This window comes from Leptodactylus fuscus, chromosome 4 (assembly GCF_031893055.1).
Source record: "Leptodactylus fuscus isolate aLepFus1 chromosome 4, aLepFus1.hap2, whole genome shotgun sequence".
NCBI classification, from domain to species: Eukaryota; Metazoa; Chordata; class Amphibia; order Anura; family Leptodactylidae; genus Leptodactylus; species Leptodactylus fuscus.
Window position 1 is genome coordinate 76,849,645 of NC_134268.1, and position 15,976 is coordinate 76,865,620.

At 40.0% G+C, this 15,976-nt stretch overlaps 1 protein-coding gene across 1 annotated transcript in view; it reads left to right on the forward strand.

Annotated features, from left to right (window-relative positions):
- Positions 1–15,976, forward strand: part of CEP192 (centrosomal protein 192) — a 104,677-nt gene that overhangs the window by 55,665 nt on the left and 33,036 nt on the right. Inside the window, exons 20-27 of the mRNA XM_075271976.1 lie at positions 739–846; positions 3,595–3,919; positions 5,864–6,007; positions 7,102–7,169; positions 9,659–9,868; positions 10,946–11,075; positions 12,824–12,945; positions 13,273–14,167. Coding sequence (XP_075128077.1) covers positions 739–846; positions 3,595–3,919; positions 5,864–6,007; positions 7,102–7,169; positions 9,659–9,868; positions 10,946–11,075; positions 12,824–12,945; positions 13,273–14,167 — 2,002 coding nt within the window. The remainder of the gene's footprint in view (positions 1–738; positions 847–3,594; positions 3,920–5,863; positions 6,008–7,101; positions 7,170–9,658; positions 9,869–10,945; positions 11,076–12,823; positions 12,946–13,272; positions 14,168–15,976) is intronic.

The window sequence follows — 15,976 nt, forward strand, 5'->3', positions numbered from 1 at the left end:
GGGAAGGTGGGAGGGGAATCGAATTTTGGCGCACTTTACCACGCGGTGTTCGATTCGATTCGAACATGGCGAACACCCTGATATCTGATCGAACATGTGTTCGATAGAACACTGTTCGCTCATCTCTAATCATTATGCTTTGTTGTAAGATGAGAACAACTGACAGAATGATGACCGTAGGCGGTGCTCTTTCCTTTTGTATCTGTCATCATTCACTTTAATGTTAAAACAAAGTCTGAAGCGTTCTCCCTTAGGGCTAGTTCACACAGGGACAAGGAGGCGGATTTTGACAGCGGGTTTGGCCTCAAAATCCACCTCCATAGAATGGTGGTCTATGGAGATCGCTAGCATTCGATTTTCTGCTAGCGTTTTTTCACCGCTAGCAGAAAAAAGAAGCGACATGACCTTTCTTCAAGCATTTTCCGCCTGAAGAAAGCAATAGAAGTGAATGGGGAGGCGAAAAACCATCGCGTTTTTTTGAAAAAAAAGCGTCACTTTTTTTGCAACAAATGTACCATAAAAACGTGACGCGCTTTTTTGCGGTCCATTCACTTTAGGGGAGGGGAAAACCGCCAGCCGTTTTTTTTTTTTTTTTTTTTTAAGCATTTTTTTTGTGGACCAAAATAAGCCACACATAATTTACGTGTGAGCTAGCCCTTACTTGTAATACCATACATCAATAATCTGAGATGCAAAAAAATAAATAAACAAATAAATAAAAAATCTCTACGTTTTTAGGGATCAGGTGACAGGATAGCTCCACTTGGAAATGGTGGGCCATTAAAGCAAACCATAGAAATGTCTTCTGAATTAGAAGAAAGTCCTTATTTTAATTGGGAAAAGCAAGTGAGTATTATATTAATTAATTGCTTGATACATTCTATAACTGCTTCATTGCTAAGGCCCAGAATCGTGACATTTAGATAGTATCAATTCAGTATTCTGATTGCAGTATTTGGTGAGTAGCAAGGTTTTTACTTTTCTGTTTCCAGAAGGCATGGGGTAGCTGCAAATGAACTCAGGTACTTTTAGGCCGGGCCCCCATGGGCTGGAAACGCCATGATTTGCCTGTGGCGTAACGCCGCGTGAAAAATCGCAGTTTTATACAGTAACCGCAAAGTGGATGGGATTCATGTGAATCTCATGCCCACTTTGCGTTGTGAATCACAGCATGTTAATTATATCTACGGAAACGTCAGAGTCTTTCCTGTAGATATAATGGTAACAGAATGTCTGCGGCGGAAAACTCTGTGAACTTTCTGTTCAAAGCACAGTGGGAAGAACTGCAATGCATTCCCGCCGCTCTTGTTGCCACAGTACTTTAGTGCAGTGTTTCTAGCCCGTGGGGCCTTAGCATCAATGTCACATTTACTGCCTTTAGTGAGCTCCTTAAGGGGATTGGGGAATTTGTTTTCATACTATTACCACTGGATGTGTGATGGTGTGGTATAAATTTAGGTATAATTCAAGCAGAAAGTCTGTAGAGCAGACCTGGGCAAAGCCCGGGCCACATCCGGCCCTCTGACTGATTGATTCAGTCCGGCCCGCACAGCTTGACTAGGGGGCATGTCTAGGGAGGCGTGTCTAGGGGGCATGTCTTAGTGCCGGCAGGAAGATGGAGAGATGTGGAGTGTGTCATAAGGTGCTGAGAGATGTAAGGTGAGATGCAGGGTGGAGAGTGTGTATGTGTGTCTATATGTGTGTGTCTGTATGTATGTGTGTGTGTCTATATCTGTCTGTCTGTCTGTACGTCTGTGTGTGTCTAAGTAACCTAGGGGCAGAGATGGAAGGGGAATGTTATACTAGGGCAGAGATGGCAGATGGAGGGGGGGGCATGAAACTGGCGGAGAGATGGAGGGGGGACAAGAAATGGGACAAATAAAGGGGGATATGAAACTGAGGGAGAAATGGAGGGGGGGGACACGAAACTGGGGGTAGATGAAGAGGGCACTTAAACTGGGGGACATTAAACTGGGGACAACTGGAGGGGGCATTAAACCGTGGAGGAAGCTGTAGGCGGACCCGTCTGCCTCTAGTTGCCCCCAGTTTAATGTCACCCTCCAGCTACCCCTACGGTTTAATGTTTGCTTCCAGCTTCCCAATTTTAATGTCCCCCTCTAGTTGCTCCCAGTTTCATGTCCCACTCCAGCTGTCAATTTATTGCCCCCCTCCAACTACCCCCACTGTTTAATGTCCCCCTCCAGCTGTCCCAGTTTCATGTTCCCACCAGTTTCTGCTGGTTTATACTGGGGCACCAGGAGAAGGACCTAATACTGTGGGACTTTTGGAGGAGAACGTTATAATGTGGGGGCATGTAATGTACGGGTGACTGTAGGAGGATTATACTTTGTGGGGGCACATGGAAAGATGATTGGGAATGGGCAGAGTCAACATAGAAGTGGGTGGAGCTAAATTTGCTCTGGCACGGCCCGCTAGCATACTTTCAATTTCTTATGCGGCCCCATGGGAAAATTAATTGCCCACCTCTGCTGTAGAGGGAAACTCTTTGGACTTTCTGAGAAAAGTAGTACAGGAAAAACCACAATGAATTTCCTCCGTGGGTTTTTCTCAAAGCACTTTTTGGCTGCGGTCCACTACATAAAGGGACTCTGTCACCAGAACACAATTTATACACCCAGCACCACAGATGAAGGTCACCTGAATAAAAGTGGGTTTTCCTCTTGTGAATACAGCTGAAGATATATGCTATGTTTTTTTTTGCAACATACGTACCGTATTCAAATGACTCTATGGAGCAATGCGAATCTTGCAGCTTACCTCTTCGAATCAGTTAAACTATATTGTTACATCTCTGCAACTGAGAAACTGGTTTACAAGGGAAATCAACCTTCTGATTCAGGTGACCCTGAAGTCAATGGGAGCAGCTGATTTTGCGGATTCCGCATCAAAATCCGCTGCCAACTTGCTTCGTGTGAACTAGCTCTTAGGCTCAGGCCCCACATTGCGGAAATGCAGCTTTTTTTTTTTTTTTTTTTTTGCAGGTTTTGCTGCGGTTTTTTGAGCCAAAGCCAAGAATGGCTACAAAAGGAAAGGGAGATAAATAGGAAGTTCTTATACTTCTATCTTCTGCTCAATCCACTTCTGGCTTTGGCTCAAAAAAAACGCAGCAAAATCTGCAATGAAAAAAGTTGCATTTTCGCAATGTGGGGTCTCAGCCTTCAGCAAGTATTAACCTGGATTCTTATCGCCGTGGTGCTTGCATTGTGGTATTTCAATTGCATTATTTTGCAAAACTGTTTTTTATTCCTAATGATGCACAGCCAGTTTGAAAACTGCAAGAAAAATTGCATGTTGGCTCAGTTATCAGCAGCATTTTGGCCGCTGCTTGAGAAATCATGATTAATTCCCCATCTTTAGCTAATGGTTTCACATCTTGCAAATTAACACTAAGATTAGTGCAAAAATAAGGTGAAAAAGCCATATACCGTATAGTCGTATTCATGCTATGCTTTAACCCTGAGTTTTCGTTGTAAAATTAATTGGAATGTAATATATATATACTTAACATTATTACTCTTGCCAAGTGGTGCAAAGTGCACAAATTTTTATCTATTTTTTTTTTTCACTTTACAGAATTCGTACAATCCAAATAAATCGTCTGCAAATACAACACAGAAACTGAACTCTCTGTATTTCCAAGATGGTAGAGCTTCAAATGGTGAATTTACTTCAGAGACCTCCACCAGTTTGTCTCAGATGTTTTCTCACACAAACCATACTTCTGGATTTGTGGATGCTGCTAGCTTAGACACAGCTAGCAAAGGAAATGGCAGTCGATTAGCGGATACATACTTGTCACCTTCTTCTTCCAACCAGATGGGAAATGGTCAAGATATCTGGCAGTCAGATGGAATGCAGACATTTCAATGGAGCTTTGAGCAAAATGATGGTGAAAAAGGTGGGTTTGTAGACGTGTCTGGTTTGTCAGATTCTCCATTCTGGTTTTGAATGTTGTGGAGTGTCAAAAAGATGTGTGTATATTTATACAATACCTTTTGTTTTGTATTCTTGGAGGGGAGTATTGTTATCTCCTTGTTGTATATCCAAACATGCCTCTCATAATCAAACTTTCCCTGAGACAGGTCGAGTTGCTGAAAATAAAACCTCCAGACACAAGTTTATATGTTACAGAGCAAGCTGTATAAGATGGCTGCTTTTACATCTTCCAACAATCCTCCTAAACCATGTGCTGCAGTATGTTCACATGCCGTTATTTTTATTGAGATGGAATCTCTGGCTCAAAATTTGCAACATAAATCTGCACACAGATTGGGTCTGTAAAATGGGGCTAATCTGCACATTTCATTCTGCTACAGTTTCTATATAGAATCTGCTTGACATGTCACACATTAATAGGGAGGTTCTTTCTGTTGGGGATAAGTCATGCATGTCTTATAGTACAAGTCATATGAGGTGATGTCCATTATATATATAGTTTTTTTTTCTTTTGTATATTTTCTGTGTCATAGTAGTCAAAGGGCTTCCCACGCTGCCCTATTAAAAAGGCTCTCACAGGATACTTTTTAGCAGTGCTCCTCTTGGTGAGAGATCGTAGACTGCTAGACATGCCTCTATATGCAGTCACACAATTTGCTCAGGCCTGGTTCGGAATTCCTTTCGGGGAGTCCACTTGGGAACACCCCAAACGGAATATGGAACGCACTAAAAAGCGGTTAGCAGAGAAACCATATGAACCCCATAGATTATAATGGGATCTGTGTGTTTTCCGCCCGGTGTCTACACAAATCATACGGAGAGAAAAGTACTGCAAGCAAAAATGTCTCAGCGTGTCACTTCTGACACATGCGTCATAGGTTAGCCTTAATGGGTATAGGGTATACAGAGGTGTAACGTGAAGGTACAATTCAAAGTTTGTACCAAGTCCTTCATCTATAACATATTATGTCTAGTACTGGTCTCCTCATATTGGAAATAGATGGGAGTTCCTTGTCCCTTGGTCTGCGCTATGAGTAGGGAGGTCATACAGGCACGTGGAGGCCACACACACTACTCAGCCTCATTTTGACATGTTTTAAGGACCTTACATCAAAGTTGGATCAGTCTGTAGTGTGTTTTTCCACTTTAATTTGGGGTGACTCTACATCCAGGCCTCCATTGGTTAAATTTGATTTTTGTGTGATTTTGTTGTCATCACATTCAACTTTGTACAGAACAAAGTATTCAATGAGAATATTTCATTCATTCAGATCTAGGATGTGTTATTTGAGTGTTCCCTTTATTTTTTCGAGCAGTGTACAAGATTTCATATGTAGCTTTGTTTAGTCAGTGAATGTATTGGTTACTGTGTACACTGGCTGATAGGGTTATGTGTTCATGTGTATGGCCGCCTTCATGCTTTACGTGCCCGTATAGGTTTTTATGTATTCACAAATTTAAATTTGTGTTGCATATTGCCCAGCACCATTTTTTTTTCTTCCCTACCCCCCCATCTTACAAAATTAGGCTAGCAGAATTGTGTGTTTGGGAATATTACCTTTTTGCTATTTTTTTCCTTTTAGACACTGATCTGTACAAATAATTTGTGTCACTTGGCCAGAACCATATGGGTGAAAAAAACAAAACCCAGAGTGCAATTTACTGCGAGTTGCTAAGGTTTTGATATCTGACAAGGAAATGGGATATACAGGAACCAATTTCTAGCACTGGCAGGAGACCTGTTATCACCTGTAACCTGGGGTGGAACAGACCTTTTTTTATTTATTTATTTATTTATTTATTTATTTATTTATTTATTTTTTAAATCAACAGACCATCAATAAGAGATGCATCATAATTTATTTACATAGTTTTTTTTTTTTTTTTCCTTCTTCTTTTCCTGTAGGAAGTCAACCACACAGTGTTGTTTATCAAAATGAAGAAGGCAAATGGGTTACGGATCTTGCTTACTATCAGTCATTTGAAAAAGAGACTGCACGTTTGTCTGGATCCGCAAAAAACTTTGAAGATGAAGACTTTATGATTGGAAGTAAGGTGTTTTAGATAGATAGATAGATAGATATAGATATATATTAGTGTGGGTGACCTGTCCTGAGGGTATGTCATCAGTAAGAGATCAGTGGGGGTCTGTCTGCTGGGACCAGTGCCTTGACCTTTTTTGCATCTTTTATTGCATTCTGTTTGATTCATATCGACCATGTGATTTAATTAAAGCCTGTTCACGCAGTGGAATTTGCTGATTTTGATCCAGATTCCTCTTTCAAATACGCAGCAGATTCTGCCCTGATTCTGCCTCCATTGTATTCAATGGGAGGCAGAGATCTGCACAGGATGCTGGAAAAAAAAAGCCTCCTGCTTGATCTTGCTATGAACTCCGCCACTGATTCCGCCATAGATTGCTTGGCTCAAGACATTCACCTATTAGGCTTAATCATCTGTGCCCAACTGGCTTTGGCATTCTACCAGGGATGGAATAAGAAGGGAAATCTGAGATTCCTTCTGCCTCAATGAATCTCTCACTAATATAACTTGGGTGTACAGCAGACACTTCAGGCTTTACAGAATTAATTAGACATGTATCCAGTTTTCGATCAGTGAAATTTATACACACAAGCTGGGTATAGCAGGCATACAAATCCTATTTATTTCCAGATTCTGGGATAGGATTCATATACCTCAAATACACTATAATTGAGATATAAGTACAGGCAGATACTCTTTTAGTCTTTATCATACTTTTTTTTTTTTTTGTATGATCTTGCACAAGTGTGGCTTAAATAAGAGGAATACTGTAGGCACTGGCTTATTTGACCTCTCCTATAGGATAAGTCATCAGTAAAACTTTTCTGGACCTGGACAAGTCCTTTAATTTAGTCATGAGAACTTTGGGAGTGTGAGGCCATTCACACAGGGGAAAGTGAAAAGAAATGTCACACAGTGTAATACTCCTCAGTACCTGGGCTGCAAGAGCTTTCACATAGATTAATTTCAGTTTTTTATCAATATTGGTTGTGTGATAATAGCAAAACCAGGCACTTAGTTAGGCACTTACAGCTGAAATGACCAGAAGTCTGTCACTTACTCTATGGCACCAGCCTTACTGTTTGTCTCTAATTCTATTAGCAGATGAAGTTCTGGCCATGCTTGATGAAGACCAGGAAGAATTTGAGAGAGAAAATAAATTTATTCAGGTAAATCTATGGAATGTTTGTATCCCGTTCTGTATGTTAGTTCTCACGCATCAGAAAAGGTTACAAAAATACATTGCCTGTTTGTGGAATTAGAGAGCGCCATTTATTCAGTGTTGTTGCTTCCTGTCAAATGTACTGAAAACTATACATAAGAAGTACATTAAATATGCTTACAACTCTTTTTATTTTTTGGAACATTTGATAATAGATTGCTTAATTTATTCTAATACTTGTTTTCTCATTAGACTTTTCACTAGAAAGACAAAGGTTAAATGCCCTACTGCTATAGAAAGGGTTTTTTTTTTTTTTTGTTTTTTTTTTGCTTTTGGATGTTAATTAGGGGGACGTGACTTTCAGATGGAATGTTGGTAGAAAAGAAATTTCTCTAGCATGACATTGTGATGAGGAGAAATGAATAAGGATCTACAAAACGTTCCCTTGAATATAACAGTCTGCTATACAATGATTTTGATGGTGTGTTAGAATTGTGATAAGGGCCTGTGTTCGTTTTAACCAACTTGACAATGCAGTGCGAGCAAGGCAGCAAGTCTTTTTCACTATGTATTTTTCCTTTGATTTGTTGTTTGCTTCAGATTCTTGAACACAATAGTTGTATGTGTTTTTTTTAGGGTCCTGCTATGTGGTTCATATTTTTCTTTTCTTGTAAAATACTCTAGTGGACCAGTCCATGCTAGAAATAAATGTAAGCCTCACTATCCTTTGTTAAAGCCTTAGTAATCGAATAACCTAGGCATTAGAGCATTACACATATGTTGGCAGTAATATCTTGTAATACAGAAATGTCAGTAAATAAGGTGTTGAAGCCCGGAGTCCCATGAGCCGGAAATGCCGCGATTTGTGCACGGCAGAAACGCTGTGGGAAGAATTGCGGTGTTTTACAGTACAGGCAAAGTGGATGGGATTCAAGCAAATCCCATGCACACTTTGCGGTAAAAACCGCAAATCCGGTTTACAACTAATACACCCATCCATACAATAGATATCCTCCGTATAATAGTGAACACGTTAAAAAATAAATAAATAAAAAAAATTAAAAATAATAATGCATCCCCCTTGCTAAAAAAAAAAAAAAAAAAATTCTTTACTGTAGATGAAATTCTGCCAAAAATATTGCCTAAACTTGTCCCATTAAAAGCAAAACACAAAATAACACTGTAAACTTTTAAGTACAGTTGCAGCTGATGGAATGCAGTGAGCTTACAATGGCACTCTATTAAAGGGCCCGTAAAGTTGAGGTTTTTCCCCAGATAGCAAACAGACCTATTCATTTGTTGGCCCATGCACACAACCATAAATTACACGGTCCAATGTTTGGGCTAATAGACTGGTCTGTAGAACTCAAGGCAACCGAAGACCCTAAATGTTTTGGGCACCAATGACCTTTCCACAAATTAAATGTACAATGTAGGTTTTGCACACATTAGTGATGGTGCTGGAAAACTGCAGCTCTGCATGCTGTTAAATTGATTAGAATCAGAGATGTTTCAGACTGTATTTAAAATATACAGCTTCCTGCACCCCAGGCAGCCAGTTCTTCTGTTAGATGGGTTGGGGTCTGGACTTTATATGAAGACTCATATGTAAAGCCTTTTTTATTATTCACACATTGGCCTGGTAGCATAGAAAGTATTAATAAAGCAAAAGAAATTTTGTCGGGTACTTTTTGGTGGCACCAGGACAAGTAATTCCAAGATGGTAGAAAATTACAAATAGTCCTGCCCTTACACACGTGTTAAAACACTAAACCATGTGATAGGAATGGAAGAAGATGGCCCTACTGCTTAAAGAGGACCTTTCATCAGATTGGGCACAGGCAGTTCTATATACTGCTGGAAAGCTGACAGTGCACTGAATTCAGTGCACTATCGGCTTTCCCTGTCTGTGCCCCGGGTAAAGCGCTATCGGTACCGTAGCGCTTTACAGTCAGAAGGGCGTTTCTGACAGCCTAGGACGCCCTTCTGCCCATTAGCGCCTATCGCGCTGTAGAGTGTGAGCGGGGAGGAACGCCCTCTCCCCTCCTGATAATACTCATTTATGGACGAGCACTGTGAGCAGAGGGAGGGGGCGTTCCTCCCCGCTCACACAGTACAGCGCGTGCCTGTGCCCCGGACCATGAAAGGTCCTCTTTAAATTACAATCCTGGCCTCATTGAGCTGCGTAACCAGTGCCCAGTGAAGACCTCCATGTCAAAAAGGAATGAATAAATGGGCGTGATAACATACTGTCTGCTAAATGTGTCATGGGATTGGTGATCTCTAGTCCTGTACATTGTGGGGTATTATTTGTTCATGTTTAATAATTTGTTTTTATTCCACCAGTGAGGAAGATACTTAATAAACTGTTAAACAGAGAAATATCTATAACTCAAGCCTGTTTTCTCTTAAAGTTATATATATATATGTGTAAAGGTTTTCTACTCTGTTGTTGTTAAAGGTAAAAATCTTAACTGTTTTTTTTCCCCCCCTAAGGACGAAAAAATGGATTTAGAAAATTATTCTCTTAACATGGGTGACACCTCATGGAAGCTTCCAGTCAGTGGTCATGCTTTACTGAAAGCATCTCAGATTTCAGATTTATCCCAGGAAGAGGCAAGCTACCTACGTCTTTCTTTAGGAGAGTTCTTTGGCCAAAGATCAGAGGCCTTAGGATGTCTTGGTGGAGGTGCAGATGTAAAACGGGTGTGTATAAAAATAATTTCCATTTGCTGGTATGTTTTTAATAAAATAAATAAATATATAAAATGTGTATGTTTAAGGGATATCAAAAATGTCAATATGAAAATAGGCCATAGTTTAAAGAAGCTGCCAGCTGAGGACCTGTGAGGTGTCGATTTTTCAAACTAGAGACTCTAATGTACTTGTCGTGTTGCTCAGTGGTACAGCGCGGCCTCCCATTTCTCTTTCTACTCTGTTTAGAGCCTGTTTGTGCTGTCCTCTGAAGGGAGTAGTACACACCGTTGTAGGAAATCTTCAGTTTCTTGGCAATTTCTCACATGGAATCGTCTTCATTTCTAAGAACAAGAATAGACTGTTGAGTTTCACATGAAAGTTCTCTTTTTCTGGCTATTTTGAGAGTTTAATGGAACCAACAAACGTAATGCTCCAGATTCTCAACTAGCTCAAAGGAAAGTCAGTTTTATAGCTTCTCTAACCAGCAAAACTGTTTTCAGCTGTGCTCACATACTTGCACAAGGTTTTTCTAAACCTCCATTAGCCTTCTTACACAGTTAGCAAACACAATGTACTATTAGAACACTGGAGTGATGGTTGCTGGAAATGGGCCTCTATACACCTAGGTAGATATTGTATTAATAACCAGACATTAGCAGCTAGAATAGTCATTTACCATAGTTAACTTCATTGAAAAAAACTGTGCTTTTCTTTAAAAAAATAAGGAAATTTCTAAGTAGCCCAAAACTTTTGAACGTTAGTGTAGATTAGTACAGGGGTTAGCAACCTTTGACACCACAGCAGCTGTGAATACACAACTCCCTACATGATACATTTACTTATACAGGAGTTAAAAGAACAGAAGAGCAACTATGCATTCTGGGAGGTGCAGTTTCACAGCAGGAACTGGAGTGCTGAAGGTTGCCTACTCGTGCATTAGGGTTTATTGACCCCCCTTTTTTTTTTTTTTTTTTTTTTTTTTAAATAACAACATCCATTGTCATTTGTAACTTGCCTTGCCCGTATTAAAAAGCAAAGTCAGAAGTTAGACTTTTTTATTATTCATTTGTTTTTCTCTTCTCATAGCCTTCTTTTGGTTATCATATCATCTCTCCAGAGAAGCAAGAACCTGTTGTATTATTGAGGAATTCAGATGTATCCGAAAACTCTGAACATGATGATACCATAAAGTTTTGTGATAACACCTTAACTCCAGGTTTGCCTTTTTATTGTACCATTAATTTTATATATATATATATATATATATATATATATATATATATATATATACTAAAAGGAGTTGTCCAGGTAATTTTTTTTTTAAGGTCTGTCAGTGCTATTAATAAGTTAGTAAATGCACCCAAACACTGCTAGCAGTGTTTAAGTGATTTCTGGTCTTCTCTGGGAGTTCCTGGTATCCTCTGCATTTATTTTCATCTGTAGCTTCCTGCTCTCTCAGCCTACAACTACCATGATTCATTGCTCTTCACTCAGATCCCCCCTCTCACAACCTCCCCCTTCCTCTCACACCTCTTCCCTGTTTCCCTAGCTAGTGAACTACTAGCACTACCTAACTAACTCAGCTGAGTTCCATTTCCAAAAATGGAATGTCCCCAGAAAATCAGAAAATTTGCCTAGGGTGGTCAGATGACCGCCTTGGCGATCTGGGCAATTATACATTTATTTATTGATTTTTTTTTTATTTTTTTTTTATTTTTATTTTATTTTTTTTTTTTTAAATCTATTTTTTTAAAGTAAGAAGTTAGGCAGGGGGAGGGTGTTTAAGGTTAAAATTTAATTTTATCCCAGACAACCCATTTAATGATAGCAACCTTTGAAGTGAAGCTGTGATGGCTTAAAGGGATTCAGTCATTAAAATGCATTTTTTTTTCTTGTTAACACATAGGAATAGCCTTAAGAAAGGCTATTCTCTTACTTTTAGATTTCTTCTCTGTGCCGCTGTTCTTTAGAAATCCTGGTTTTCGTCTGTATGCAAATGAGTTCTCTCACAGCACTGGGGGCGGGCCTCAGCACTCAAACAGAAATCTCCAGCTTCAAACTTCAGACATGCGCAGTCGGCCCTGCCTCCAACTGCGCTTGCCTGCGGCCATTTTCTTGTGGCCGCTTACCCCAGCTTACTGTGTAAGCAGCCACAGGAAAATTGCCGCGGCCATATACGCGTTATGAAGAGAAAAAAAATGCATTTTAATGATTGAACCCATTAACCTGAACCTCAAGATTTAATCTCTGTCCCAGAAATTGCACCTCCACTAATAATAGTTATTCACAATATTGATATGCTCTGAGATGGGAATAACAGTCAACGTTGACCAAACTTCTGCAACTGTAACAGTAGTTCTATTTATTTGGATAGGGTTGTTTTGGCAGCAAACACATGCGAAATCCATTCATATTGATGGAATTAATTCTCAGGTCTCGTTCACATCTGCGCCTAGGACTCAGTTCTGCAGGTTTCCGTTTCCTGCACAAAACAGGGGAGGAGACAGAAACCTGCCGCCATCTTTCAAACCCATTCATTTGAATGGGTTTGAAAAGTGTCCGGCCGTGAGCGCCGGTGAGCGTTTTATGCTCTCCGTGGCGAAACCGTTTTTTTTTAAACGCAGAAGACGGAAACCTGATAACTGAGTCCAGATGCTGGTGTGAACCTAGCGTCAGTCGCGCAAATTTCTGCAGCATGTGAAGGCGCCCTTAATGGGGTTTTATCACCAATGTGTCTCTCTTGGCACAACTCATTTAACATGGTGGAATAATTGCATGCTTCTAATGCTATTGTACTGGTGGAACGATCCACCAATGTGATTTCTGGCTACATTTGCTATGTATTCCTTGTATGTATCAGCAGATTATTCCACCTGATTGTCATTAGTCTTGCAATTAGTCATTCGCTTGGTCTCCCTTTGTTGTCTCACGCCAAAATTGTTTGTATGTTTTTGCTTTAAGTAGAAGATCTTGGATGTTTACCAGACGATCAGAAACTATGCTCAGCAACATTTGATGTAAAGGCGTCAGAAAGTAAGCCAGATATTGTGAAACCCGATAAAGGAGTATATGATTGCCATGCAGAGGTATGTCTGGGTTTAAATATTTTATAATTGCTTCATATTATTAAAACAATTAAGAAAATGATCACAATTCTGTAAAATCCCCTTTTAGACAAGTATTTGTATATTCTTTGAAGTCAATACTACGAGAAATATAGTTTAACATGTTGGAATTTATTGATGTAATAGCAAGTATAAAGGAAGGACTTCTTTCCTGCTAGATTCATTTTTGGCTGTATCTGAAGCAATTGCAGCTTCTTTTAAAAACTAACCTGTATAAAAACCTCCTTAAAATTACTAAATATTTCAAATATATTTTTTCATTTCCATACTTTTTTTTTTTTTTTGCAGGATCTGAATTTTAGCAAAGCATACATTTCAACAATAAAACCTGATCAAACGGCTGAAGCAACATTTCTTAACCTAAGCACTATTGCATCGGCACTAGCAAATGCTTCTTGCAGTGCTGACCCTTCAGAGTTGGCAGCAATGATCATGGCATTGTCAAATAAAAATAAAAAAAAATTCTTGGATGCCTCTTTAGAGGATCAGCAGCCAAGACCATTCTCAAATTCGTCTGGCCAAAAGAGTTTTCCAGGAAACTTTGACATGGAAAGATATCTTAAAGCTACAGTCAACGGTGACCAAGATACTGACCTTGAAAGCTTTGCATACTCTGTAAAGGATTTTACCTGGAACATGTCTGTAGGGGGTAAGCCGCCTCTACAAGATTCTGTTACACAACTAGCCAATATCACAGATGTTCAAAAGCAAGACTTAAGCAAGTCAGAGTGTTCTAAGGAAGTTAGTGACACACTGCGGTCTGCAAGCGGCATCTCTAAAGATTTATCATTACAACAGGATGGCTGTTCATGCGCTTTCAGGACTATGAATGGTGGTTCAGAGATATTAGAAACAAAACTTGAAGCATCCAGGACTTCAAACCAAGAAAATAAGGAATATAAAACAAAAATAAATTCTTCAACTCTTGCTTCAGTAAACCCAACTTCTTCAGAAGAGCAGGCGAAGATAGGCATGTGTTTATCAGATAATAGAATCAACCAGAAAGATAATAACTCTCTGAAATCTTGTTTCCCAAGTACTACAAAGAAGACTCATTCTCATTTATCAGGCGATCCAAAATTCACACCTAGTTCAAAGGAGACCTATAATATACCCGATGATCTTTCTCAGAAGCATGTTACTTTCCAGCCGCTTTCAAGTGGAACACATCAGAAAATGTCAGGTAAACTACAATAGAGAACTTGAATTCCCTGCACTGCACTTGTGTTATCTGAGCGCCTTAGGCATTTTAGCTGAAACTTTAAAAGCACCTAAAAATTGCAAATCTTCTTACAAATAGCGTTAGCACTTGGTTAAATAAAGAAGAATTGAGGTGGACTTCTCATATTCCTCTTCATTTTCAGTCCCTGCTTAAGGAGGTTGCTGTCTGTATAAGAAGTTATGGAACTCTGTGACTACAATACAGTCATCAGTACTAGAGTTGACGTCGTAGTTTTGCTGGTCTTTGTGTAGAGGATGCAGCCCTCACTTACCTGAGTACTGCAGTGTCTTCAAACAACTGATCGCAGGGGCAATAGACAATCAATATTAAAATCTCAAAACACCCCTTTAAAGTTACCTAGGGTTAAAGTAATAATTGGTAATTCTCAGGAATTGCAACCTGGCGTGTATGAGAGAGGTGAAATACAGTGTATCTCATGCAGACTTGGATTGCACTGGGGAGGAGGCCCAACAGGTCTTCAATGATCCACTAGAAATTATGACCACCACGTTTTTTTTTTTGTTTTTTTTCGAAGGAAAAGTATTTTGAGGAGTGGAGAGAGTGCAGTTCATTTGCTGCACACTGTTGTAAGGGCTCACAATGGATCATCCCACATAACAAGGATATAGGATGAGATTAGGGAGGGTGTCACTGAGAACATGAGATCTTTTGTTGTGTGAAAACTAATGTGGAGCATGTACTTCTACAATGGATGTGAGTGAATTATATATTGATAATCATCTTGATGATATGCCCTTCACCAAATTACCGAAGGAGGTGTAGGAAATTCTTTTCCCTCCTATTACCTTGGAAGAGTTGAAAGTAGCTGTCACGAAACGAGAAGGACCCCTGAGTAGAAGGACTTCTCAGGGAATTCTTTAAAATGTATTGTGAAGTCCTGTTGCTAGACTTCTAGCCATTTTTCTGGAAGCGGTAAAGGAGGGCAGTCTGTCTTATTCTATGACTCAGAGAGGCCATTGTGGTGGTATTGCTTAAAGCATAACTAAACTTTTGATTTTCTGGCAACCTTTGTGTTATTGATAAATTTAATAGTTGGCGAAGTAAGTTTGAGGCCTAGGTAAAGCATCCTAGTGACTACCTTGTTGTGTTCACTTGAAAATTAACACTTGCTTCATTCCCCCCCCACACACACATATAATAATACAAATGAATATAAGAATATTTTGTGATATTTACTGTTAGAGCAAATGCTGCTTTCTCCACACATCAAACTACTCTCCTGCTCCCCCTCTTCCTAAACTGCTCAATTCACCGTCCAAGTTTTCCTTTGTTGAAAACAGTCTGCAGACCATAGAGGTCTATGGAGAAGGAATGACACAGCACAGGAAAAGAGGTTCTACAGATTTTCATTGACGAGACACAATGGTGTACAGAAACTTATTTGTGCAATGCTTCAAGGGAGAAATAATCAAATTAGCTCATCCCAGGGAAGAGGAGTCAAGTAAGAGAGGAATAGAAAAGTAGGGATACAGGCACGGATGTCTGCTGTACAGTGCCGCACCTCCCATGAGGCGACCTGAAGCAAGCGCTTCAGGCGGCGCTATGGCAGGGCCTCAGGGAGGGCGGCATTTTTTCTTACCTAAGCCAGTCCAGGACAAGCTGTCCTGGACTGGCTTAGTACGGAGCGGAGGATTGGGGAGGCCGCTGAAGCAGCGCTGCTCCGGCAGCCTCCCCTCACACTCAGGCAGAGAGCAGGCCTGCTCTCATGCCTGTGAACGGCACTAAGCCCCGCCTCCTCCGCTAAGCCCC